This window comes from Musca domestica, unplaced genomic scaffold (genome assembly GCF_030504385.1).
Source record: "Musca domestica strain aabys unplaced genomic scaffold, Musca_domestica.polishedcontigs.V.1.1 26, whole genome shotgun sequence".
Classification (NCBI taxonomy): Eukaryota; Metazoa; Arthropoda; class Insecta; order Diptera; family Muscidae; genus Musca; species Musca domestica.
In genome coordinates, this window is record NW_026712283.1 from 4,408,783 (window position 1) to 4,434,354 (window position 25,572).

General features: G+C 36.3%; 9 protein-coding genes across 10 annotated transcripts in view; 5 read left to right on the forward strand and 4 right to left on the reverse strand.

Annotated features, from left to right (window-relative positions):
• Positions 1 to 1,058: 1,058 nt before the first annotated feature.
• On the forward strand, positions 1,059 to 3,220 carry LOC101895729 (syntaxin-5). Its single transcript, XM_005184101.4, has 2 exons — positions 1,059 to 2,163; positions 2,220 to 3,220. Exons 1-2 carry the CDS (start codon positions 1,422 to 1,424, stop codon positions 2,975 to 2,977), a joined length of 1,500 nt encoding a protein of 499 aa, XP_005184158.2. The 5' UTR covers positions 1,059 to 1,421; the 3' UTR covers positions 2,978 to 3,220.
• A 529-nt stretch (positions 3,221 to 3,749) lies between these two features.
• Positions 3,750 to 4,687, forward strand: LOC101895905 (ragulator complex protein LAMTOR3 homolog). Its single transcript, XM_005184102.4, has 3 exons — positions 3,750 to 3,908; positions 4,058 to 4,250; positions 4,401 to 4,687. The coding sequence occupies exons 1-3, from the start codon at positions 3,844 to 3,846 to the stop codon at positions 4,536 to 4,538; spliced, it is 396 nt and encodes a 131-aa protein (XP_005184159.1). The 5' UTR covers positions 3,750 to 3,843; the 3' UTR covers positions 4,539 to 4,687.
• Positions 4,688 to 4,692: 5 nt separating this feature from the next.
• On the reverse strand, positions 4,693 to 6,998 carry LOC101896071 (glucosidase 2 subunit beta). The gene is made up of 2 exons (XM_005184103.4): positions 5,793 to 6,998; positions 4,693 to 5,622 (listed from the first exon to the last, which is right to left on the reverse strand). Exons 1-2 carry the CDS (start codon positions 6,817 to 6,819, stop codon positions 4,991 to 4,993), a joined length of 1,659 nt encoding a protein of 552 aa, XP_005184160.1. The 5' UTR covers positions 6,820 to 6,998; the 3' UTR covers positions 4,693 to 4,990.
• Positions 6,999 to 8,379: 1,381 nt separating this feature from the next.
• LOC101896350 (protein cornichon) lies at positions 8,380 to 9,707 on the forward strand. The gene is made up of 5 exons (XM_005184105.4): positions 8,380 to 8,538; positions 8,607 to 8,870; positions 8,950 to 9,062; positions 9,140 to 9,283; positions 9,396 to 9,707. The coding sequence occupies exons 2-5, from the start codon at positions 8,721 to 8,723 to the stop codon at positions 9,421 to 9,423; spliced, it is 435 nt and encodes a 144-aa protein (XP_005184162.1). The 5' UTR covers positions 8,380 to 8,538; positions 8,607 to 8,720; the 3' UTR covers positions 9,424 to 9,707.
• Positions 9,708 to 11,424: 1,717 nt separating this feature from the next.
• Positions 11,425 to 15,997, reverse strand: LOC101896529 (serine/threonine-protein kinase TBK1). Its single transcript, XM_005184106.4, has 9 exons — positions 15,629 to 15,997; positions 14,534 to 15,560; positions 14,323 to 14,474; positions 14,126 to 14,253; positions 13,989 to 14,064; positions 12,373 to 12,497; positions 12,133 to 12,310; positions 11,791 to 12,072; positions 11,425 to 11,726 (listed from the first exon to the last, which is right to left on the reverse strand). Exons 1-9 carry the CDS (start codon positions 15,710 to 15,712, stop codon positions 11,604 to 11,606), a joined length of 2,175 nt encoding a protein of 724 aa, XP_005184163.1. The 5' UTR covers positions 15,713 to 15,997; the 3' UTR covers positions 11,425 to 11,603.
• A 506-nt stretch (positions 15,998 to 16,503) lies between these two features.
• LOC101896709 (conserved oligomeric Golgi complex subunit 5) lies at positions 16,504 to 22,242 on the reverse strand. Of its 2 annotated transcripts, XM_059123935.1 has the most exons (4): positions 22,102 to 22,242; positions 21,922 to 22,034; positions 18,365 to 18,977; positions 16,504 to 18,310 (listed from the first exon to the last, which is right to left on the reverse strand). In XM_059123935.1, exons 2-4 carry the CDS (start codon positions 21,984 to 21,986, stop codon positions 16,643 to 16,645), a joined length of 2,346 nt encoding a protein of 781 aa, XP_058979918.1. In that variant the 5' UTR covers positions 21,987 to 22,034; positions 22,102 to 22,242; the 3' UTR covers positions 16,504 to 16,642. The 2 variants fall into 2 exon arrangements, with proteins under 2 accessions (XP_058979918.1, XP_005184165.1); XM_005184108.4 differs by lacking the exons at positions 21,922 to 22,034; positions 22,102 to 22,242 and adding an exon at positions 19,192 to 19,311.
• On the forward strand, positions 19,776 to 21,830 carry LOC101897752 (nuclear FMR1 interacting protein 1). The gene has a single exon (XM_005184114.4). It carries the CDS (start codon positions 20,079 to 20,081, stop codon positions 21,774 to 21,776), a length of 1,698 nt encoding a protein of 565 aa, XP_005184171.1. The 5' UTR covers positions 19,776 to 20,078; the 3' UTR covers positions 21,777 to 21,830.
• LOC105261428 (WD repeat domain-containing protein 83) lies at positions 22,094 to 22,980 on the reverse strand. The gene is made up of 2 exons (XM_011294471.3): positions 22,902 to 22,980; positions 22,094 to 22,824 (listed from the first exon to the last, which is right to left on the reverse strand). Exons 1-2 carry the CDS (start codon positions 22,978 to 22,980, stop codon positions 22,094 to 22,096), a joined length of 810 nt encoding a protein of 269 aa, XP_011292773.2.
• Positions 22,981 to 23,826: 846 nt separating this feature from the next.
• LOC101897109 (uncharacterized) overlaps positions 23,827 to 25,572 on the forward strand; it is a 50,137-nt gene continuing 48,391 nt past the window's right edge. Inside the window, exon 1 of the mRNA XM_005184110.4 lies at positions 23,827 to 24,854. Coding sequence (XP_005184167.1) covers positions 24,766 to 24,854 — 89 coding nt within the window. The 5' untranslated portion in view covers positions 23,827 to 24,765. The remainder of the gene's footprint in view (positions 24,855 to 25,572) is intronic.

Here is a 25,572-nt window from a genome sequence, read left to right on the forward strand (position 1 = left end):
GAAAAATGCTTTAAAGGACTACTTTTCGAAAAAAAAACTTTGAAATGGAAAAGTAATAAAACGTTTTAATAAAGCGCTATATTGTAGTTTTTATGCCCACCAACATGCTATGGAGGGTATATACAGGGTGAGATAAAAAAACTGTAACAAAGTCAAACGCCATAATTTTTAATTTTAATGAATGAAAGCAAAAATGTCGGAAATAGCATCAAATTTTAAAATAATTTTACATTTGTTCGAACGAATGGCACGAATTATGGCCTTTAAACGGCCAATGAAACCGTCACACTGCCCGATTGTTGCTCAGAGTTATTTTGGCCCATTCCCGGCGAAGCGCTTGCTTGAGGTGACACTTTGATATTTTTTAGTGCCAGCCTTGCTTTCCAAAATACTCCAGACACAATAGTCCAACGGATTGGTATATAACGGAAAATTCTCACCAAAATGCTTTTATACGCTTGTAAACAATATAATGAGCTGTAACAGCTTTCGGACGAATGGCTTGGAAATGACAGCAGTCTGAAGTTGGTTGCAGTTTTTTCATCTCACCCTGTATATTAGGGATGAAATTAAACGATAGGGAGAAATCTATTGCTTTGAACGGAAATTGGCGGTTTCAAATAGAATCGCACTAACATTTTATATTTTTGATGGAGAATTTACACATTCACATTTTTGCGATATCAACATTATGTTAGCCCATACCGCAGCATCATATTCTTCAAATATTATTGAAATTGTTATTTTGGTAATTTTTTATTCGTGCATTTATATGGAAGCCACAAGCACATAATGGTTTTCCATAAACAAAAAAGTATTTAAATTTTTTAAAAATACCAAATTTGAAACTAAAATTGTCCCCTTTTATTCTTTACATTCGGCTTATACAAGATTAAATTTATCCTCAAAGCGCCACGCAAAGATTTTTCCATTCACCTCGGAGCTTACATTTAGCTCAAACTTTCGGAAATTTTACCCTACGTTACATCTACTATACGTTGACGCCTTCGTATTCTTGCTCACCAGCATTTGCTGTCATATTACTGTACATTGCAGTTATTTTTGACAATTGTTGTTCTACCACGTATCATATCTCTATGTGTATGGATTAGTTTTTATTTTTACAAGAAATACGAAAATATTTTCTTTTAATTTAAAAGAATTTCATGAGTTATGCAAAAAAAGTTTGTGATAAACGTGAATCCCCGAAAATAGTGTTTATTTATAAGCAATAAAACAAAAGAAAAGTTAATGACATTAAACAAAGTGCAATAAGAAAAGAAAAAAACACAATCTGGAATAGTGTTGCCCATCACAATTGCCATTAGGTGAATGAGTGAATGACGAATTGTGGTGATTTGATTCCGAGACACAAGGCCAAAGTGTAACTGCTGCATAATTGAGCAGTTGTAGATTATGAGATGCAAACACGACGACGTTTACATCAGCACGACCAGACAGCACAGGAAGAGGGCTATCCTCTAATAATACAACAACAACAGCAGCAGCACCACACACAGGCCAACCAGCAGCAATTTCAAAACACTTATCCACACAATCCCTTGTTTGGATCTAACGGTGTTGGCCCTTCAGCCACATCGCCTCTATTGAATTCTGGTGCACAACAGCAAGCAAACTTTTATCCCCAGACATCTTTAAATATCGGAGGTAGTACTGGTGGAAATCACAATCAAGTGCCTATAGACGACACAGACGACGATAAATACACAAAAGCAGGACGACAGTGGAATTTACGAACATTATCTTCGCGCATTCAACAGGCAACATCGGGACAAGCGATACGCAATTTTATCCAACAGCCTTTGAAAGCGGTAACAGGCAACTACCAGGAAGCGGAAATACCAAACAACGCTGTACAAGACAACTTTTCGGGTCGAGGTCATCCAATACAAGACATAGAAGACGATTTAGAAGATCTCTTTGATAAAGAAAGTATTGTAGTAATGGCTGCCCGAGATCGTACCGGTGAATTTAACAATGCGATTCGATCGCTGCAATCGCGTAATATATCTCGTGCGGTAAATATACGGGACCCAAGGAAGGCCAAACAGGTTCAGAGTTATTCTGAATTTATGATGGTGGCAAAGATGATAGGCAAGAACATTGCCAGCACATATGCCAAATTGGAGAAGTTAACAATGTGTAAGTAGATTGGGGTAGATTTGAATAATTGTCATTTTATTTGTTATTTGTTGTAGTGGCCAAGAAGCGCACGCTTTTCGATGACAGACCCCAGGAAATTCAAGAACTTACCTACATTATAAAGGGCGATTTAAATGCCTTGAACCAACACATAGCACGACTGCAGGAAATTTCGAAAGACCAACGTCGTACGGTGAGCGGCAAGCATTTAGTATCACATTCCTCTAACATGGTATTGGCCCTTCAATCGAAACTGGCTAGTATGAGCACTGACTTCAAACAAATCCTTGAAGTACGAACCGAAAACCTTAAACATCAAAAATCTCGACGTGATCAATTCGGCCAGGCGCCTGTGTCAATTAGCTCAGTTTCACCTGCCACAGCTAAGCAAGGTTCCCTGCTGCTAAGCGAAGAGAATCAAGAAGTTAGCATTGACATGTCATCGGCCAACGACACATCTCCCTTGCTTGGAGGAGGTTCGACGTCACAACGCATACAAACCCAACAACAGTTAGCCATTTATGACGAGTCCGATAATTATGTCCAACAGAGAGCGGAAACTATGCAAAACATTGAATCGACTATTGTAGAATTGGGTGGCATTTTCCAACAATTGGCTCACATGGTTAAGGAGCAGGAAGAAATCGTGGAACGTATCGATACGAATATACAAGATGCTGAACTAAATATTGAAGCCGCCCATGGTGAAATACTAAAATATTTCCAATCTGTATCGAAAAATCGTTGGCTTATGATTAAAATATTCGGTGTTTTAATATTTTTCTTTATATTCTTTATTGTTTTTATGACATAGTAAATTTGTAACCCAATGATACTACACTGATACTACTAACTATTATTGCCTATAGATATTCCCCGATTTCCTCCAAGGAAACTATCTATGCGAAAAAAAATACTTTGGATGTAAATTAAAATCACAATAGCTGAGTATAACGAAAACTAATTATGTAATTTAATTTAAAAGGAAACACTATATGATATGTAAATGAAAGGAATATACATGAATACAAAAATAAAATTTGTTAAATTTTGAAAATGGTCAAGCTTCTTTTTTTTTAGAAAATTAAATTTGATTTTGGAATGTATTTTTGTATAGAAGTCCAATGAAAGATGTAGTTAATATGTGCCGTTGTTTGGCTGAAAACTAAAGGATCTGATTCTATGAAATGTGTAAGTTTGATAAGTTGATTTGAAATTATGGCTACGGCTTTTACTCTGTTCCGGAAAAAACCCTATTGTAAACATATGAGACAATTTTAATTGTAGAAAATTCAGGGCAAGATAAAAAAACTGCAACCAACTTCAGACTGCTGTCATTTCTAAGCCACTCGTCCGACAGCTATTAATATTATTTCAGCGACAACTCTTTATATTGTTTACAAGCGAACAAAAGCATTTTGGTGAGAATTTTCCAGAAAAGAAGTAATTCGTGATGGAATTTAAGCGTGATAGTGTGTTTTCTTTATATTTGTTGTCAGTTGTGCAAGATTGTAAAAGACAGGCCTTTTATTTAAACTACGATTGAATTCGATCTACTCACCTCTACCCCCATGGCAATCGATTAGTCATTTGTCGACCTATGAATCTCTAACTCTTTTGATAACAATTTGTTTTCTTTTTTGATTTTGGTTTGATTCGTGAGTAAAAAAAATATTATTTATGGATACGCCATCGCTTGTCATGTCCAAGGATATAAACAGTTATTTCGAAGGACTCCTTAAAAAGTAAGCAATGATTTTTATACGTAATCTATAACACAGAGTGGAAAGGCCAGCAAAGAAAAAAAAAACAATCTCCTGACTTTAGTTATTTGCTTAGCCCTAGCCCTTCTTTGTCATAAATATATTTTTTCATTGCTTTAATCCACTTCTAGGGTCCATGGCCTTTATATAATACAAATAACCGATCGGGATGGTGCGCCCGTTATGCGTGTTAGTCAAGACAAGAATGTAGATTTTACATTAACGCCCTCCTTTATATCGACCTTTACGACGGCCAGCGATCAGGCTGGAAAATTGGGTCTGGGACGTAATAAGACCATCATATCGATGTATTCAAATTATCAGGTTAGTAATTTCGTTAGAATATTTAGCACTCCAATGGGATTTTATTTATACAATTAGAACGTTAGTCCTACTCCAAACCTCATATATATTCATGATCATTTCCACCTGTTTTAATTAGTTATTGTAATCTTTCCACCATTCAATTTCCAGGTTGTTCAGATGAACAAGTTGCCATTAATTCTAACATTTGTCGGTTCGGAAAATTGCAATACGGGACACATTTTGGCATTGGAACATCAACTCGATGCCTATTTGGAAGATATGAGACTTGCTGTCAGTGAATCTTAAAAGATTTCCGCTTTAACCATCCAATTGATTATAATAATTCTTCTCGTAAATATTTACATATTTGTAAGTTTGTTTGTAATGTATTTATATGTGTATAAAACTTTTGCTAAACAAAAATAATAAAAACCTTTTTATATAAATAAAAACAAGGACATTTTTATCTAATTATCTTTACATTTATTTAAAAAAATGTCTATATAAATACATCAAAAAAAAGGAATGATTACTTTTAGTTATTATAACACTTTGAAACTTCCTTGACAATGAGATAGATGATGATAAACAGAGATTTCAACCAAATTGTTTAGGGAAAGTAATCCAATTTTTATTACAAAAATATAACTGTTCTCAAAGAAATGCTTTTTGTTTTTGTATTTTACATAAATAACTGCCTGCATTAATGTGGGATTTTAGTAGTAGTTGTGTGTGTGTTTTTAGTGCATTCATTCACTTTACAATTCATCTTTGAAACGTTGTTCCTCGGCATGGAATGCTTCCTCATCACAAGCAGCTGGCGTTTCGAAATCAAAGAAGTACTCACAGCGATTTGGTTCACTTACCGATGTAATTCTCGTTTCTAAAGCACATTTTAAATGTACAATTGCCGAGCGTTGTGGTCCATTCCAACAAGAGGCGCCGTGTGCATATTTTTGTTTGGCATATTTATGCTCTCCATCATGTAGCCATTGATCCCATCTGCCTAAAGTTGTTTCTGCACCACCGCTACGTCCCTGCTGAGATGCCCTTTCGAATGGACATAATGTGTATACATATTCACGATCTTCGAATTTATAACATTCACCCTCGAGAATTGCATACTCATCGTGAGGACCATAATCTTTGGAATTCTGATCATCAATGTCACGTATTTCTTGATCAATTTCACGAATTGTACGCTCGACCTCGGCAAAGGAGTTACGTGCATCATTGGCCATGTTGATGATACGCTGAGTTTCGGCATCATATTCCAGTGTTGGGGGATTGGTATCTTGTACAGTACCCTCACCAACATCAGCTTCGTCATCCTCATAGGCCTCCTCTTCTTCCTCGCCATCTTCAGGATATGTCTGAGGACGATGGATTTCTAAAATGTATGGAATATAATATTAAAAGAGTAAGTCTACTTAAATTAAGGGACTGTTTCTATATGACAATTTCGAAATTTGTGTTTGAAATTTTCAAAAATATTGAAAACTTCTTTTGGAATTGTGTTTTTTTCGAATACGTCATTCAGAAACAAGTAGCTATCATTACCTTCACCCCGTTCATTGTACTCGGTTATCATATCATCAGCTTCCGATTTTCCCTGTTTCTCTTTTCCAGCATCATCGCCATCATTGTTTTCATTTGGCAGTTGAGGAGGTTTGAAAATACCCTGGCCAACCATTAACATGGGTTTAATGCGAGGCCATGACAATGTTATAAACGCATCTAGATCAACACGTTCACGTTCGTCGAGAAAGTATTTAGCTTCTTCGACGCTGACAGCTCCATTGCGATCCTTGTCTAGATTAATATCAACTTGTAATTCAATGATTTCCACAAAACCATCTTTATTTGTGTCATAGTGCATAAATTTATCGGCAGCCTCGTTGGGTAGTTGCAAATCATCTTCCTTCTGTTGAGCTTCGGTTTCTTTATGCAGTTCTTTGAAATAAGCAATTGCTTCGGATTCTAGTGATTCGGCCTGTTTCTTAAGTTCTTCCTTTTCCTTCTTCAGAGCTTCCTGTTCCTGGCGACGTTGCTCCAATTCACGGCGACGACTTTCCCGTTCAGCCTTAAGCTGTTGCCCACGAGCCACCATTTCAGAACGTTTAGCAGCACCCTTCTTCAGCATTTCCGCTTGAGATTTTCTTTGTTCCCTCTCGGCACGACCCAACTCGTCACATGAATTAGAGCATTGACCAGTTTGGTATTCATCACTGCCATCACAACAATCACAAATACCATCATTCACCCTCGAGCTGGGAAGATCTTGCGAACGATGACCTTGATTTACACAATGAAACACACCATGGGGACAAGCGGAAGTGCCCGGCTCATCACTGCCATCCGGACAATCACAGTAGTCATCATTGATTTGTAAAAATTTTAGCGTTTTGCTTTCATCTAAACACTTCCATGTATTATCGGAATTTGGCCTATATAGAGTGGCTTTTGTCAGAGACACTCCAATTGGACGTGGAACTTCAGCCAATGAAAGGTCAGTCAACGTCGTAAGTACACAAAGACACAAAAAACCCGACGGCAAAATGCCACAAAGTTTTTTACTTGTTAACATTTTCTTATTGTGTGGTGTCTGTTGTTGTTATTGGTGGGTGTAATGGATTTTTTCGGAGAAGAAAATGCACACGCACTTACGTGTTCTTTCTTTCTAATCAGCAACTTTTCAATTGTAATTTTTGTAAATTTTGCAATTTCTCCGATGTGTTAGTGACGAGTGCCGGCTTTAAGAATATATCGGAATCGATTTTAATCGACTTGATATGAACATGCGAAAATCGATTTTAAGCCGATTGAACAAAATCGATAGATCGAAAAGTTGACATAAATTCGTTTGCTCGCTTACACGAAGAATTTTCTCTCATGGGATTTCTTGATCAAGATATGGACTGTTCTGGACTTCAAAAATGTAGAAATGTTTACTAAAATAGCTTATTTTCCTTTCCAAAATACTTCAAACACAATAGTACAACGGATTAGTATCCGGATATTTTGGTGGCCATTGTGTGCTAAAAATCGAGCGAGAAACCTCATTTTGTAACAATGGCGCGTGTTGAGTGCGATCTTGCTGAGTCCTGTTGGAATGTCCAAGGTCTACAACCAAAATGTTTGTGAGCCCAAGGCTTTAGTACACCCTGCAGAATATTTTCGCAATAATATTCGGCATTTATTCTTTTGCCACGGTCGATTAATACGAGCTCACTCTTTAGCTCTTATGAGTCTATTTTATTTCTGTTGCGGTGTAAGTTCTTGAACTTTTTGGAATTTTAATGGCCGAGCTCATTTTTCAATATTTGGCGAATGGAATATTGCGCTATGTTCAGCTTACGGGTCATTTTTCGCGCACTACGACGCGGGTTCCGATCAAGTCGCTTCTTTACATTTCGAACCATTTCTGCTGATGTCGTGTTTTCTTCCGTCCACTTCTATGACGTCGGGCTACGCTACCAGTATCACGGTAACGAGCGATGATACGAGACACAAAAGATTTATTCACATTTAAATGCTCGACTGCTCTAACGATTGCCACTCGTGGTTTTCCAGCCAAATATAAAGAAATCACACTATCTCGCTTAAATTCCATCTCGAATAACTTTTTTCTGGAAAATTCTCACCAAAATGCTTTTGTACTTATAAACAATATAAAGAGCTGCCACTGGAATAATTTTAACAGCTGTCTGACGAGTGGCATTAGAAATGATAGCAGAGTTGATTGCAGTATTTTAAGGGCGCAAGTATATAAGAAGCTTGAAGTCATGGCTGGGAATATTTTGTGACATTTCATAAAGGAATTACAGAGCCGCACCAAAATCCTGCCGTCGGTTTCCTTTATAATTTGACATTAATATGCCTAGCCATGATTTCAAGCTTTTTATGTACTTGCTCCTAAAGTTTTTCTCATAAAAGTTGCAAAAATGATTCAATTATTTCCAGCTATGGATTTTTATCTCAAAATAAGTGTAAAAAGTATTTTTTTCAATTTGAGCTATATCACCCTATGTCATGGAATGTGACAAGATCGAAGAATTTTAGAGAAACCACTGAAACTCATATTTCTTTCCAGCAAACTATAGACGTATAAATTGGGCTTTATTAACAGGGCTGCCAAACTCATACCAACGAATAACGGCCTCGAACTATCGAACAATCATCGATTGTATAATATGTGATAACAAAACGAATCGAACAAACGAAAAAGAGAACTGTCAATTAACATGACAAACTTCGACCGAATGAAGGCATTTTAGGAAAAGTTTCAAAGGTTTTTCTCCAAAAAGTAAGTAAATACTGCTGCAAATTGTTTGTTCAAATACATAATCGTTTGAAATAATTAAAATGTTGCAGACAAAACGGTTATTTGTTGAGGAACATTACCGACTTACATAGACCAACACCCGCCTTTTAATTTTCTTGTGTGTTGTGATTGTTGTGGCTGAAGAGCACTAGACGACGACGGCAATGGCTTTCAACTTCACAGCATTTACATATATAATTGCTTTGATAGGGGATGCGTTTTTAATATTCTTTGCAATATTTCATGTTATTGCATTCGATGAATTGAAAACGGATTACAAGAATCCCATAGATCAATGTAATAGCTTAAATCCGGTAAGTAGTTCTATTTTTACCATGGCATGGGTATTAGAGTGGGGAGTGGACAATTATTTATTTTAATATGTAATTGCAGCTAGTCCTACCGGAATATATTCTACATATATTCCTGAATTTATTGTTTTTGGTGTGTGGAGAATGGTTTTCGTTGTGCATCAATATACCCTTGATTGCCTATCATATATGGCGGTAAGTTATTACGTTTCATTACAATAATTACGGATAAATGATGTCATTGTTCTTTGTTTTGTTTTCACGTTTGGCAGTTACAAAAATCGCCCCGTAATGTCTGGACCAGGTCTATATGATCCCACAACGGTGTTATCATCGGATAATTTAACCAAAAATATGCGTGAGGGCTGGATTAAATTGGCAATCTATTTAATTTCATTCTTCTATTACATATATGGGTATGTACTTCATTGCTCTGTGCCATGCATTATTTTTGGCACTCAGCCCTTGTTTAATAGTGAAACGAATTAACATGTGTGCTATTTATTTTTTGTTTTAATTTAATTTTAGAATGGTTTATTCCCTAATATCCACGTAAAAACGCATAAGCATATTTCTTCTCTGTATGCTCGCTCGTCCTCAACGTCTTCATCGTTCCCCCCATTACATAGCAACAAACAAACAAGAGAAAAACGTACACAACAAAAGATCAAAATCCTGAAAATTTTCAAAAAAAAAAAAGTGTGTGTGGATATGTAAGCACTTGTTTTTTTTTTTTTCTTTAATATAACAATTTCTTAATATTTAATTTTCTCTGTAATGTATTTTAGTCAAAAGGAAAAAAAAAATTATAACAATAAGAAAAAAAATGTTTAATTTATACCTGTCTGTTGTTTGGTTATGTCCGTTGAGAACGTTTACCAATTAGATTAAACTACAACATAGATTATCACGAGGCCCTACTAACATTATCTTATCTCAGAACATTAACTTTTCCTCAAGTTGTTAATTGCTGCGGCAAATAGTTATAACATTTATGGATAAATGTTTGGCCTTGGGTAACTTGTTGACCGACGAAATAAATTCTTGGGATTTTAATGTGGAAATTCTAAGATAATTTAACTGGGAATTGATTACTGTAGGCTTAAAACCCCGCGGGCTTTGTATTCTACATTTCGTCTAAATAGAATTTGCAAACTATGACATACAGGGTGAGATGAAAAAACTGCAACCAATTTTAGACTGCTGTCTTTCCAAAGCCACTCGTCCGACAGCTGTTAAAATTATTTCAGTGACAGCTCATTATATTGTTTACAAGCGTAGAATTTTTTAGAAAACAAAAGTTATTTGTGATGGAATTCTAGAGTGATAGTGTGATTTCTTTTTATTTGGCTGGAAAACCACAAGTGGCTATCGGTAGGGAACCTCAGCATTTAAATGTGAATATATCTTTTGTGTCTCCTACCATCGTTAAAAAGCGGACGGAAGAAAACAGCACCATCAGCAGAAATGGTTCGAAAAGTACAGAAGCGACTTGATTGAAATCCGAATCGCAGTGGCCGAAAAATTGCTCGTGAGCTGAATATATCGCAATATTCCATTCGGCAAATATTAAAAAATGAGCAAGGCCATTAAAATTCGAAAAAGTGCAAGAAGAAAATAGACTCAACAGAGCTAAAGAGTTGCTTTGCTTGATCAAAAGTGGTGAACTGCCGAATTTGGTTTTCTCCGATGGGAAAACATACGTTGCCCAGCAGTTTGTAAACAAACAAAATGATCGTGTTTATTTGCCAAAGAGGTCAGCTGAAAATGTGCACCTTCGGTTAGCCACCAGAACTCAAGCGCCGGCCATGGTGATGGTGTGGGCCGCCATAACAGCCGATTGTAGCTCTCCGATCGTATTAATCGACCGTGGCATCAGAATAAATGACGAATATTATCTCGAAAATATTCTTGAGGTTGTATTAAAGATTTCGGCAAGCAAAATTTTTGGTTTAGACCTTGGACATTCCAACAGGACTCGTACTCAGCACGCGCAACCCAAGAATGGTTACAAAATGAGGTTCCTCGCTTTATTTCCAGCGTGCAATAGCCACCGAAATATCCGGACACCAATCTGTTGTACTATTTTGTCAGGAGTATTTTAGGAAGCAAGGTTGGCACTAAAAATACCAAAGTGTCGATCACCTCAAGAGGCCAAAATACCGCAGAGCAACATTCGGGCAGCGTGTGACGGTTTCATTGGCCGTTTGAAGGCCATAATCCGTGACAAAGGTGACAAATTTGAACAAATCTAAACTTATTCTAACCTTTGATGCTATTTCCGACATTTTTGCTTCCATTTAATAAAATTAAAAAATTATATCGTTTGACTTTATATGTGGGAAAAGTTTCTGAAATACTAAGTTAATTTAACTAGGAATGGATTACTGTAGGCTTAAAACCCCACAGGCTTTGTGTTCTACATTTCGTCCAATTAGAATTTGCAAACTATGACATATTTGTAATTTCGATTTTACTTGTTAGGGATGATGATCGCATGTTCCTCTTGTTTTTACTTCATCACTTCATCTATTACAATCCATTGAAACAAATCAGGTTTGCCTTAAACAAAATGTTTATATTTTTTGCTATAAAATATTTATATGTAACGTAAATTCCAACTTTATATGTTTTGTTTTAAAAAATAAATTCTCCCCATATACTACTCAATATATAAAAATCATGCAATCACAACATAAAATTATATTCAATATAAAATATTTACGGAATGCTAAACTAAGGTTTAATACTTTGTTTTTGATTGGGCATTGGTATTTTGCCCAATTCTTGTAACTTCAACATCACTTGATTGCTTTGTTCCATTATAGACATGATTTCCAGTTCTTGCTGTTGTATAAACTAAAATGGATATACAGATTTTTAAATCAAAGAGCGGATAAGTAAATTTAGGGTGGTGACATACCTTAAGACGATTTTTCTGTTCCATTTTGCTCAATTGATTATTGTTGCTGATCATTTTGGCGTCCATATCCTTTTGCAAATCGGCCTTAAGTCTATACAGTTCATCACGTATTCTATGTAAATTGCGTTCACATTCACGCACATCCTTTTCAAGGATTTCACTTTTCAAATAAACCGTTTGTGCCAATTTATACCAATCGGCAAGACACTCGGCCATTTGGGCAACTGCTGGTTTGGTATCATCGAGAAGCAAGGATTTTATACGCTTTCCATTGCGATCAACCTACGAATTAAATCATGTTAAATTCTACAGCTTGTTTTATATATATCATTTGAGTTGTACCTTAATTTTTTCCAACGCATGAAACTGTTCATCATTGTATGTTAGGGTGCGAGTTGCCCTATCTCTAAGTAAATGTTGCCAAGAGTCTCTTAAACGTTCCACCAAGTATTTTGCTTGGGGGCTGGCCCTTGTACGACAAGGACATTTTTTGCCATGCATGGATGATGTCCATTGTTCACTTGAAAAAAATAAGGTATTCATTAATTTTTGTGATTTAAGAAAAAATTTTCAAAATCTTACTTTAACTGGTCCTCAATGACAAAATTCGAATACAACTGCATAATAACATCGGCGGCTCCATCAAAATCTGATTTAAGATTTTCCAAATTATTCAAAATTGTCTTACTCTCCTGATCTTTATTTGTCTGGAAATAAATTGCAAAGGATTATACAGGGTGTGAAAAAAAAATGCAACAAAGTCAAACGCCATAATTTTTTAATTTTTTTTTAAATTTTATTAAATGAAAGCAAAAATATCGCAAATAGCATCAAATTTTAGAATAAGTTTAGATTTGTTCGAATTGGTCACCTTTGGCACGAATTATTGCCCTTAAACGGCCAATGAAACCGTCACACGCTGCCCGAACGTTGCTCTTCGGTATTTTGGCCCATGCCCGGCGAAGCGCTTGCTTGAGGTGATCGACACTTTAGTATTTTTAGTGCCAACCTGGCTTTCCAAAATACTTCAGACACAATAATCCAACGGATTGGTATCCGGAGATTTTGGTGGCCATTGTATGCTGGAAATGAAGCGAGGAACCTCATTTTGTAACCATTCTTGGGTGGCGCGTGCTGAGTCCTGTTGGAATGTCCAAGGTCTGCGGCCAAAATATTTGCGTTCCCAAGGCTTTAGTACATCCTCCAGAATATTTTGGCGATAATATTCGGCATTTATTCTGTTGTCACGGTCGATTAATACGTGCGGAGAGCAACCATCGGCTGTTATGGCGGCCCACACCATCACTATAGCCGGCGGCGCTTGAGTTCTTGTGGCCAACCGAAGGTGCACATTTTCAGCTGACCTCTTTGGCAAGTGTTTACATTGATTTTGTTTGTTTACAAACTGTTGGACAACGAATGTTTTCTCATTGGAGAAAACCAAATCCGGCAGTTTACCACTATCGGCCAAGCGAAGCAACTCTTTAGCTCTTTTGAGTCCATTTTCTATCTGTTGCGGTGTAATTTTTTGCACTTTTTCAAATTTTAATGGCTTTACCCCGAGCTCATATTTCAATATGTATTTGCCGAATGGAATATTGCGATACGTTAAGCTCACGAGCCATTTTTCGGCCACTGCGACGCGGGTTTCAATCGCTTCTTTACTTTTCGAACCATTTCTGCTGATGTTACTGTTTTCTTCCGTCCACTTCCTTGACGTAGGGCTACGCTACCAGTATCACGGTAACGAGCGATGGTACGAGACACAAAAGATTTATTCACATTTAAATGCTGGGGGTGCTCTAACGATAGCCTCTTGTGGTTTTCCAGCCAAATATAAAGAAATCACACTATCACGCTTGAATTCCATCGCGAATAACTTTTTTCTCATCAAAATGCCTTTGTACGCTTTTAAACAATATAATGAGCTGTCACTGGAATAAATTTAACAGCTGTCGGACGAGTGGCTTACAAATGACAGCAGTCTGAAGTTGGTTTTTTTTTCATCTTATCCTGAATTTTCTACAACTAAAATTGTCCCATAAAATTCTATCCTATTTGTGGTCTAAAAATTTTTGAAAAAATTGCCTGGCGTTGAAGGGGAACTCCAAAAATAGGAGAGCCAAAACTCCACTGTTTTTATGGAATCTCTGCATGATGCAAAAAAACACATCGATTTTCAAATAAAGAAACCTTACCAGTTTTGCAATACTCTGGACTGAATCAGCATAGTCCATAACTGTTCTCAGAAGTTCATGGAAGTTTTTGGTTTTCCTATGAATAAAAGGTGAATTAATAAAATTTACAATCTTAGATATTGATTATTTTTAATTACTTTACTAGCAACGTAATTGTGGTGGTCAAAGTTTCTATGAACTGGTTTACGGCTTTTTTAATCAATATATCAATTGTTGTAAATGTATCCACACGACGCTTACATTCATGTCCGACACTGCAGGCAGCCTAGACATTTGTAAACAAAAAGCGTTCACAATTTAATTATTTGCAAAAAAAAAACAATGTACAATTTACCTTAGCTAAGCTAGCATCATTTTCCACCGAAACATTGCTGGGAAACACTGGAAATTTGGGTAATTCCAATTGCTGTGGTAACTGAACATTATTATCATCATTGCTGTATAAAAATATTGGTGATTCGCCTGCAGTTTCCGGGAATCCACTTGCTAAAATGAATATGTTCCACAATTATTTTATTTTTGAAAACTAAAAACCCTTAACTCACCCGTTGTATGCATTGTAATACGTTTCTCCAAATGTTCATTGTTAAAGAGTAGAATTTGTTTCTCAATAGGAACTTTGGTTTGCATTAGAATACGTTCACGGAAATGTTCAATTTGCTCTTCCGGCTCGAGAAAGACCTCAATGGAAGATGTGCGATTTGTAAAGAAAACGTGAACAACACGTTTACGCAGTATCAAGGTGACCTCTTGAAAGAAACGATCAAATGACCAAGTTTTCTCACGATTTTCCTCCAAAAGACCCGCCAGTAGGGGGGTTACCAATGATTTTAAACCCTCCGATAAATGACAATGTTGTGGCAGTGTGGTGGACCATTCGATGGGTCCATTCTCGGACAATTGTGTACCCGAAATAACTCCTGAGGCTTTTTGTGTAGTTATTTGATGCATAGTTTCGCGATTTTTACGTCCACCAAATGGCCGAAAAGGCAAATTTCCCGTAGCTACGTGATATAAAGTCACTCCGATTGACCACAAATCCACATTTGCCGTGAATGAACGATTTATGGACTTTCTAAGCACAGCTCTCTCATACAAATCGGGATGTAGATATTCCTCTGTGCCATAAAGTGATGCAAATGGTTGGTTATCCTCCAGCTCACGGGCAGCCCCAAAGTCGGTAAGTTTATAAATGGTTTGACCATCTTCCGAAATGAATTTCATAATATTGCCAGGTTTCAAATCGCGATGTACCAATTTGTTGTCTCTCAAATGTTTCATGCCAGCACACAAGTGTTCAAGCACCAATAAGAATTCCTTTTCCGACAGACCATACGAGTTTTCGGGGTCATCGAGTATATTAAATAAACTGCCACCGGTACACAGTTCCATAACAATAACTTTGCCCCGTCCCTCTTGATCTTCCTCGATGGCCAATAGTTTGACAATGTTTTCATGATTGACTTTCTTCAAGGCCTCAAATTCACGCATTTGGACATCGGGCGGACGCATATGACTATAGGGATTAAATGTCTTTACAGCTACAGATTCTCCGGTGATTTTATTGACACCCTGGAGGTGAAGAACCCTCATTATATATATGTATGTATTTGTCATTACAAAAAATAATGGAAACTTACCTGAAATACAGAGCCTGTAGCACCCTTTCCCAGGACACTGGTTGTGCACCAAACATAGTTCAGAGAACCACGTAAAAACGACATTTTTTCTTTTGATTTCACTTTTTTTCTTTTTTTGGTGCCAAGGAATTCCGGGAATTGGTGGGGTAATTTAAGTCTTTTCGTTGTATATATATCCCCTTCTAGTAGTCTAACAATAATAATAAGAAGTAGATAAATTCCTGCCCATTAAAAATGAGATCTGTTTTTTTTAATTGTTCGGGATTTTTATTATTTTTACTTTTTGGTTGATTTCACTATTTACTATTTTTTGTTTGATGGCTCATTGTTTTTATTTGCATAAGTTTATCTTCTTCTTTGTCAGACATATGTTATATCATGCATCGTAAGATGATAACATGTAGACAGGTTTGGTAATTCGAGTTTTTAAATTTAACTCAATGGAATTTTGGAACTAAAATTGATATGTTTAGAATTGAAAATAAAATTCTCAAAGTACTATTGAATTATAAATTCTAGAATTACGTATAAAATTTGTGGAATTTTATATGAGAAATATCTATTAAAGAGCAGAGCTCTGACTATTTGATATATATATATACGATTTTTAATTGTTTAGTTTCATTAGAACAGACCATTAGTTGCTCTACAATTATTTTTAATTTAAATTTTTCTCATTAAATTACTCTTTTTTCAGGCCATGGTATAACCATCAGACCATGGTTCTGGAATTGAACGTATATGCTTCGCAAAAATTCTTTTCAAATTATTATTATTATTTTTTTTTTTTTTTTTTTTGTAAAAATGGTCAATTCATGGCCAATGAGGTTTCCAAAACACATTTTTAATGCCCAATATAAAATTCCATATTCCAATAAAGTAAAACCAGTTTAGGGAGCTACATATGTTTTATTATTTTAATACTACTAACAAAATTTAATTTATTGCAATTTAGTCAAAAGTATAAGATATATTGTGTATATAATCCATTCAATGGAATAGCGTTAGAGAAATTTAATTATCGTTCTTTGAAGCCTTCTCAAAAAACTCGACCATTAGTGGATAGACTTCATCGTATTGTTCACTTTTCTTGCGTCGTACACTGTCACGGTATCTTTGCAAAGCTCCCGATATCAGTTCAAGTTTTTCACGTTCACTATGGCCCTCCAGCCATTCGATAAGACGTTCATTTGACCAATTCACTGTGGTGTGGGGCGATTGCAATTCCGCGCTGCCATGGCCAAATAACAGTAATAAAATTATATAGGATGGTACCAGCGAATCTGTACCAATATTTTGCTTAACTAATTCTGTGGGATTTTGTATGATCAGGAACGACATTGCTCTCAACATACGGGCCGAATTGCCCAATTCGGAAATATTACTACACAGTGGTTTCAAAGCATTCTCCATGTGGGCACAATCATTTTTCAATCTCTGCCGGCCGGCATGACTTATGGGTCGCATTATACTCAAATTGTGAATAAAGAAATCTATACAACGCTTGGCCACCTCATGGGCACATTTAGTGACAATATCATTATCTTCATAGGCGGAAATGTGATTTGTCCAGACACGCTGAATAAATTCCTGCAATTCTTTCATATACATGGAGGGACCGCTTGTGGAAATTTTCTCCGTATTCAAACCGGGTTCACGATGTATACTTAGAATGATAATATTAATTGTTGATATAATAGAATTCATGATCTGCTGCAGTATTGTTGTTATCAATAGATCTGCATGCTCCAAGGATTTGGTTATATCATTTTTCGCCGAAGATTGAGTTTTATCCAGCTGTTGTCCCAAATCTCTTAGCATTCGGCGAACTGAATCTTTAAAATAATACAGAATATTGGCCAGCAAAGTATTTTGTATTTGTTGTGTGTTGGGCATATCAACCACCTGAACAGAATCGGGACCCAGTTTTATTTGGGATTCCAGTTTGGTGCAAAAGTCCTTGCTGCATGATATAAAAACAGCCGAAACTGAATTACTTAGACGTGTATCGACCAATGCATTACTCAATTCCGTGGCTGCCACCCGAATGAAATTATCAACCGTTTCGTTATTTGGCAAATCCACTCCAGCCAAACAGGCTTTCATATTTGCACCACATTTTGAGACATAGCCAACTTCGAGTGGTATAAACAACTGTTCATCAAACAAAAATTCTCGATTGACACGTTCCTCAAATCCACGGACCGAGCTCAACAATTTCGATAGACCCTCCTGCAGAGTTTGGGTAATATGCGCCGGGCAGTCAGTGAAGTATTTTCGCATCAACTCTTGTGTGGCTTGCCAAAATTTTGATTGTACCAAATATTCTCCGTTCGGAGAGATAACCATGCCGCCCAATTGGACCTGTTCCAAGGCCTTGTTTAGCAACAATACCTGGGTACAGTATTCGTAAAGTTCATCATAGATAAGCCAATGTAAAGATTTCCAAAATTTTGCACGGAAATTTTGTGTTGTTGTGAGTTGAGGGGTTTTGCCTGGACCCCTCATTGCAGCCGAAGATTTTGGTGAACTCGATAGAGGTTTGGTGCTGGGATCATTTTTGCCCATGACCGATATATCATTACCGGCAAAACATTCCTTGAGGGCCTGCTCCAAATCGGATATGAATGTGGTAATTAAATTGTCCATGGATTTCTCCAAAGTATTAAAGTTCATAAAAATCTGGAAAAATAAAAACATTTAATGGTTCCTTTTTACAAACGCCATGTTGACTACCTTAAGGGCATTGCAAACTTGCTGTTCGTTCCTCTCTTGCAGTCCAGTCACCAACTGCATTTGTGTTAGATTGCGAATTTTCTGTTTCGAATTGATGACATAATTTCTGGCAGCCTGAACAAATTCAATTTTCTTCATATCAGGATCTTCAATTAGCTCATTTAGTTCATAATGCAGCTCGGCTTGTTTCAAAACGTCCTTGGTACCTTTTAGTTTGTTGGTCAACGTCAGCAGAGTTTTTGAGGAACGCAGCAAATGCGACAGCTCATGTAAGCGGGCTAATACTTTTGTACGATTCTCGATTAATTGAAATTGACTATCAACCTGTTGCCTTAAGCGATATCCGCTGGAACGTATCTGTTGCACATCATCGGCCAAAGAATTAAGGGCGGTATCAAATCGACCGGCATGTGTGGCTTGTTGCAGTAGGGCTCCATGCTTGTCGCGTACCTGTTGTTGTAGTTCCTCATTGATGTTGTTTAGACGTTTACTTAACTCTTGAATTTGATCACCGATGGTCAGATTCATTGCTGCCAGAGAGGCGGTAATATCCTCGTCATCATCAATGCACTCATTTTGTTGCTTCTGTAAAGACGTAGTCGTCTGTTGTACCCTGAAATTATGACAATAAAAATTGTGGATTTTTAATAATTTAGATATTCGATTTTTTTCTTCTTAATCTCTAATTATTCCTTAGTTTTTTTCATTTTTGTAAGCCACTCCTTTCGCTAATCCTTTGAGCCAACATTTTTTTAATTGCTGTGTTTGGCTTACTTTACTATGAATGTATTATTAAAATTTTTAAAGATTATTTTTTTATTAATTACATTTTACGGTGATTTTTGTTTGTATATTGATTTTTTGTGTTTTTTAATAAATTTATTTTATTAATAACACAACAAAGTCACGTCACCAACTAAGGATGATATCAGCTGCTTCGCAATGTTTACTTATGCCTTTAATGCAAACGTACGACGCGTGACCAAATATTTCACATGAGTCTGGTCGACAAGAAGTGTTGCACACAGCTTCAGTATAATTTATTTATTAAAATAATTTATAGATTAATTAATATTAAATAAATCTAGTCTTGTGATAAAATTAATTAATTTGTTTAATGCTATAAACAACAATTAACGTACGATAATGAATCTTCTAAATAGTCTTAATTGTTATTCACAACTCCCAATAGCAGCTGTTTACTTAAGCCCTTAAAAAAAAGCGTACAAGTGTGGCAAATTATATTAAACGATTTTGGCAGACCAAACTATTTTAAACTATTATTTAATTAATTACAAGTAAATAAAATTATTTAAACAATCATATAAATAAAATGTAATTACATAAAAAGTTGTTAAAAAGTCATCTTGGTGGCAATACTGGCAGATCACTTACTCCTTACATATTACAGGGTGAGTTGAAAAAACTGCAATCAACTTCAGACTGCTGTCATTTCAATTCTATTTATTCTTGTCAATAGTTCAAAAACTAAGCGCGCCAAAATGTTGTTTTACAGCATCTCAGCATTCAGCGTGTTTCGTAGTGCAACCTGTAGCCACACGTAGTTGTAAAAGAATCACCGGGTGAACATGCCAAAGGCCTGCTGATTTATCAAAACAAACACATTTTTGATTTGAAATATCCCTCGTTTCTAAGTTCCAGTTGGTTGCAATAAATAATATAGCAATTCCATCAAATTATCAGCTCCTTCAAAATGGAACCACCTCCCAAATTTCTACTACCATCACCAAATTTCAACGCCAAAGGCAAGAACTGCCCAACAAAGCCGAAACCGCACTTTTTAACTCCATCAGGTATGACGCTGTTACCACGTGAAAAACAACCACCACCGATGTATGGAAAAAGAGGAGCAACAGTGCCTGCAAGATTTCTGAAGAATACCATCGAAAATGTTTCAAAGCCCGAACCCATGAGGCAATATTGTGAACCATGTGAAATAGAACTTGCATCATTGGAAGATCTTAAACATCATCGGGCCCAACATGAAAAATGTCCTGTAGATGGTTGTCAATATCGTGGTCATGCCATGGTAATGGATAAACATGTTACGGCCCTACATAGTTCTGGTCTCTTCGATAAGTTCAAGAAATTGAATACACCCGAAGAGATTGCGGCATGGCGTGCAGAGCGCCGTAAAAGATATCCTACAGTGGAAAATGTCTTGCTCAAACAGAAAGCCCAGGAACAGCGACAAAAACGTGGTGAACGCTTGGAGGCGAGTAAATGTCGTTTTGGGAAGCAGGATGATAGGAAAAGGGCATTACCAACAAAAAATACTAACAAATCTAAGGGCAATGATGATAATAATAAGCCGCCTAATGAGACGAATGGGAATCCAAAACCAACCCAGCGGAATAATAAACGAAATAAAAAGAAAAGAAGAAATCAACGTGATAAAAAGGATGATAAGGACAAATCCGAAAATGTTATAAAAAATCAACTACAAGCTAACTCAAGTGATGAGGAAGATGAATTTAAAACAGTGGTGAGGTTTCAGGGTACTCGAGGAATGAAAGACTACAAACATTTGGAAGCTAAGGTAAAGGAAACCAACAAAAATGCTTTGTTAAGTCTTGTCGGTATGTATGGCTCGGATGATGACGATGATGAAGATCAAGATGAAGCTGAAGCCACGGAAATGGAAAACAATGATATTAAAATGGAGGGGAATGAAGTGGATCATGTAACTCATAGTGTTCCGGAAAGTCAGTCATTGGCGAATAATCAGAATTCCTGCGAAAGCAGTACGGAAGATGTGGCAAATTTAGGCCATAGATCGGATCAAGATGTTGGTGATATTGATGCTGATGCGACCGGTGAAACTGTAGCCATAAAAATTAATGACTTGGAGAGTCAGCCACAAAAAAATAGATTAAATCCCCCCGAATGCAGTGTTGAATTAAATGGTCAACATGAAAATTTCTCTACAAATATTGACACAACTGCCACTAATGAAGATGAAAAGGACTCTTCCTCACAGTCTTCGACCACAGTGCCAGAACCAATTACTATTCCCATTAATGAAGACGACAAGCAAGCCACAAATCCCCAAGCCAATTCTTCTGATGAGGGACCCGAAGAAGTGCCTATACAACACCATATGACGGAATATAAAATTCAAAATGTAGAAGAAAAGAATGCGACTAACTTATCACAACAGCCAAAATGTCCCCCAAAGGCGACCGAAGAGACAAAGAGGCCAACAAAGCCTGCTGTAAAACGAAAATCTGGTTTGGACTATCGCAAGGCAAAGCTGCGTAAACAAAATACAATGCTGGAAAAGCTACTAGAGACTGATATCAGACATGAACGTAACGTATTGCTACAGTGTGTACGATTTGTGTGTGAGAATAACTTTTTTGGTATTGGAAGGCCAAGTACCAACAATTAAGGGAGTTGTACAAAAATTGTTAGACTTATGCCTATATTAAGTTAAAATAAAAAAAGAAGTATAAAAACAATAATTTTTTCGTATCATTGTTATTTTTTAACTCAAAGTTTTTCATTTTCTCTTAACATTAAACTATTTACATTACCTCTTCCACCTCGGTATCTGTGGAGAAAACATATATATCTCTTCGACGGGCAAATATAATTTCATTGTTCTTTGGATGTGTGGCCAAGGAGTGGACAACTCCCCCAGTTTTGCCTGTAACAAAAAAGTACATTTACAAATTACAATTTTGTGCCATCTCATTGCTCGTGTCATTACTCACTTATTTCAAGATTTTGCAAAACCTTTCCCTCCAGTAAATCCCACACATAAGCACTACCATTACTGCTACCCGATATAATATGTGCATCATTGGACATAATACCACATTCGACTTGATAATCATCGGCAGCATGTCCTCGGTATTCGGATAATATGCCACCAGATTCACAATCCAAAAGCCTCACAACACTATCTTGACAAGCAGCCACCAAACATTGTTCATCTCGTGTCATGCATAAATATGTTATGGGTACTCCCACCTTATCCACCGTCAATTCTCCGGCACGTATATCATAATGGCGTATACAACCGTCCAAAGAGGATGTAATTATTTTGTTTTCATTACTCAATACTGATGTAATGCAATCCTTGGCCTCACGCATCATTTGAACCGGTTCGAGGCGCCGTGTACGTATATCCCAACAGAAAACGGCATTGTCTCTGCCACCCGAAATGGCAATGGATGAATCCTCATTGAAACAAACACATTTAACACCACCAGCATGGCCACGTAAACGTCTTACCGGCGCCCCAGTACTAACATCCCAATATATGATACTTTTATCCAAACTAGCAGAAACAATATTGCTGCTTTCACAACTGGATCGGGCATCAGTCACTTCATCCGCATGGCCGCCATACGTTTTTAGTAAAAGCCCGGTTTTGTGATTCCATAATTTGATCTTTTTGTCCGAACCACAGGTCAGACAATAGATACCATCAACTATAAGAACGAGAGACATAAATCCGTTTAACGTTTGTTGTGAAAGAGATTTCTTTGAGACTACTTTAATTACATACCATTGTATCTGACGGCCCGAACAGCGCCCTGTCGACAATCTATTGTTCGTACATACTTAAAATCTTCAAATTTTGCCATATTAACTCACAGCTACCACTAGTTTAACCAAATATCACCATGGACTTCCTTGTCCTTGCAATTTAAAATCAAAACAAAACAACCGCAAACAGGGCTCTTACAATCGAAAGTGACCTAGAAGTAGGGTTTTAAAAGCGCATTTTCGCCTGGACATAGCATATTTCATAACGAACCTTAAACTTTTATTGGTCGTACCATGGCATACCATGGGTCGCACTTATTTAAAATATCCAAATGTTGTCATATTAACTCACACGCACAACTTATTTAACCAAATATGACCATGGCCCTTAATGAATTCCTTCCATGTCCTAGCAATTCAAAATCAAAACAAAAACCCGCAAACAGGGCTCATACAATCGAAAGTGGTCTAGATGTAGTGTTCTAAAAATGCATTTTCGTCAGGAAATTGGAAATATTCTTACCATAGTGCCCTTTTTTATTTTTCTGTTCCAGATTTACTTTTGCAGTTTTCTTTGGATTTCATGAAGGAAAATTTGGTTTGGCTTAAAAAGTACTCTGTTTCAGAACCTTAAAGAATGTAAAACTTTTGCATTTTTTCGATGTTATAAAGGGAAAATCGTTTATTGTATTGCGGAACAGGCCAAAGAAATACCGAATAAAACAGTTCGCCTGATTCTTTATCATATAGATCTTATAGAAGACATATTTCATTTTCCAAGAACCCGCTTCTTAGGTGTATTAGTGTATTTGGCTTATATGAAAATTTGATTAAACCGCAATGATTTGAAAATTGAAAATCGATTACAAAAAATCGACTTTCAACACCAAAAGTTGATTAGTCGATAATTCAAAAGTCGACTTACGTATCCCTATTATTCTGCACTCAATCCCATTTATTTCGTTCTTGAGTTTTGGATGACGCGGATGTCGGTGCGCTATAATCGCTGTTATTACAATCAACAACAAAAACAACAACAAATATTGAAAATGAAATGAGAATGTAAAACACCCTTTTTAACATTTGGAAATGTAAACACTGTTTAAAAACCCTAAACTACTGCTATTTAAAATAAGTGAATTTGTGAATACTATCGGCAAATCAAATCAAAAGAAAAAGTACAGTGAGAATAAAGCAATGAAAAATATTTTGAAATCAATGAGAGAATAAAGAAAAAACCAACAAAGTTTTTTTTTATGTATTGAAAAATTGCCGCTAAATTGTGTAAGCAAAGCAAGAAAAAAAAAACAGCTGAAAAATATCTACCACATGAGAAAAATACAACTACATATGTGTGCGTGTGTATATGGCGAATGCCAGCTGTGAATACAAAAGGAAACTTGAAAAAGTAGAAAAAAAAACACCGAAAATTCGCCGCAACAAATAGGGCGAATCTTAGCAACGACGACGTCCGTCAACAAGAGAGTCTCAATGAATAAGAGAGAGCGTCATTTCATATGATATGCCAGAGAAAGAGTGAAAACAAAACGGAAAAAACGTCATCTTGAAATTAATTGAGGTTCTTATTTAAAAAGAAGAAAAAAACCAAGCCATTCAATTAAATAAAAAAGTGAAAATTTTCTATGAAAGGAAAACAAATAAAACCGTGATTAATTATGCAGCGAAAGAATTGGAAAATAACAAAATAATACCATTGAAAATAGTATGCATAAAATCATTGAGTGTAAGGCATATTATTAAAATAAAAACACGTGGTTTTTCGTTGAAGAAAATATTTTTTAATTTATACGAATAACACTCAACCACCGGACTTTTATTCATAGTTCAATTCCCTGATTTGTGGTGTTGTGGACAAGCATAAAATGTCTTCGAACGTTCCTATTAAAACCGAGGAAGTGATATTGGAAAATGTTGAATATCAAAGCACTGAAGAATTGGATGAAGAATTGCAGTAAGTTAAATGGATTTTTTCTATTTTATAAATATGTCTTGTTTTGGAAATTGACAGGGGCCAAAAAATCAGCAGTTTTGTATTTATATTTTTGTGGCCTACCCTCTCTACTTGATATTCTATCTCCTCAAATCCCATATGTTTTTCTAATCAATATCAACTGTTTTGCCCCTGTGCCGCCTGGCTGTATCATACGTTTTTTCATTTTGTCTTGTGCTGCCATTTGCCCAACGAGACAAGAAGGAAAAAAACATATGGCCTCCGAGCAAGTGTGTTGGTAGTTGTGAGTGTGTGTGTGTGTGTCATGAAGAGAAAAAAAGTATGGCGCAAAAACGTTGAATGCTTTGTTTTTGCCGATATTGTTTCATTTCCACTTAGTTCCCATGAAGAAAATTTCAAAAGAATGTACACGACAACGACGACGACGCCGTACTAAACATCCGGCCCAAAGGCAATCCATTTCAATTAAATAAATAAAATCCAATGCCAAAATAGAACTAAATTCGTGAATTTTTGTTGTGCAAATTGCTATTTATATCAATTATCTTGTTATTTCACAGTATTTTATAAAATCAGCTGTGGGTTGGTTGGTTGGTGGGTTCCTTATCAAATTACTTTCTCTCTCATTCCATTCACACACGTATTTACTGCTAATCGGCTGACTGGTGGCTGGCTGACCGTATGTTTTTTTCTGATTTCATTTTGTGTTTTGTGTGCA

Excerpts from the sequence above, each read along its gene's own strand:
- LOC101895729 (XM_005184101.4), top strand. The coding sequence starts at position 1,422 with ATGCAAACACGACGACGTTTACATCAGCACGACCAGACAGCACAGGAA. Across the intron at positions 2,164-2,219 it reads ATTGGAGAAGTTAACAATGT|TGGCCAAGAAGCGCACGCTT; the intron begins GTAAGTAGATTG and ends TATTTGTTGTAG.
- LOC105261428 (XM_011294471.3), bottom strand. The coding sequence starts at position 22,980 with ATGGCAAAATTTGAAGATTTTAAGTATGTACGAACAATAGATTGTCGA. Across the intron at positions 22,825-22,901 it reads TCGGGCCGTCAGATACAATG|TTGATGGTATCTATTGTCTG; the intron begins GTATGTAATTAA and ends TCGTTCTTATAG.
- LOC101896709 (XM_059123935.1), bottom strand. The coding sequence starts at position 21,986 with ATGAAATTATATTTGCCCGTCGAAGAGATATATATGTTTTCTCCACAG. Across the intron at positions 18,978-21,921 it reads CAGATACCGAGGTGGAAGAG|GGTACAACAGACGACTACGT; the intron begins GTAATGTAAATA and ends TCATAATTTCAG. Across the intron at positions 18,311-18,364 it reads AAGTTTGCAATGCCCTTAAG|ATTTTTATGAACTTTAATAC; the intron begins GTAGTCAACATG and ends TTATTTTTCCAG.
- LOC101896350 (XM_005184105.4), top strand. The coding sequence starts at position 8,721 with ATGGCTTTCAACTTCACAGCATTTACATATATAATTGCTTTGATAGGG. Across the intron at positions 9,063-9,139 it reads ATTGCCTATCATATATGGCG|TTACAAAAATCGCCCCGTAA; the intron begins GTAAGTTATTAC and ends CACGTTTGGCAG. Across the intron at positions 9,284-9,395 it reads TTCTTCTATTACATATATGG|AATGGTTTATTCCCTAATAT; the intron begins GTATGTACTTCA and ends ATTTAATTTTAG.
- LOC101896071 (XM_005184103.4), bottom strand. The coding sequence starts at position 6,819 with ATGTTAACAAGTAAAAAACTTTGTGGCATTTTGCCGTCGGGTTTTTTG. Across the intron at positions 5,623-5,792 it reads GTACAATGAACGGGGTGAAG|AAATCCATCGTCCTCAGACA; the intron begins GTAATGATAGCT and ends CATACATTTTAG.
- LOC101895905 (XM_005184102.4), top strand. The coding sequence starts at position 3,844 with ATGGATACGCCATCGCTTGTCATGTCCAAGGATATAAACAGTTATTTC. Across the intron at positions 3,909-4,057 it reads TTCGAAGGACTCCTTAAAAA|GGTCCATGGCCTTTATATAA; the intron begins GTAAGCAATGAT and ends ATCCACTTCTAG. Across the intron at positions 4,251-4,400 it reads CGATGTATTCAAATTATCAG|GTTGTTCAGATGAACAAGTT; the intron begins GTTAGTAATTTC and ends TTCAATTTCCAG.
- LOC101896529 (XM_005184106.4), bottom strand. The coding sequence starts at position 15,712 with ATGTCGTTTTTACGTGGTTCTCTGAACTATGTTTGGTGCACAACCAGT. Across the intron at positions 12,311-12,372 it reads GTCATTGAGGACCAGTTAAA|TGAACAATGGACATCATCCA; the intron begins GTAAGATTTTGA and ends ATTTTTTTCAAG. Across the intron at positions 11,727-11,790 it reads AACAGAAAAATCGTCTTAAG|TTTATACAACAGCAAGAACT; the intron begins GTATGTCACCAC and ends TATCCATTTTAG.
- LOC101897752 (XM_005184114.4), top strand. The coding sequence starts at position 20,079 with ATGGAACCACCTCCCAAATTTCTACTACCATCACCAAATTTCAACGCC.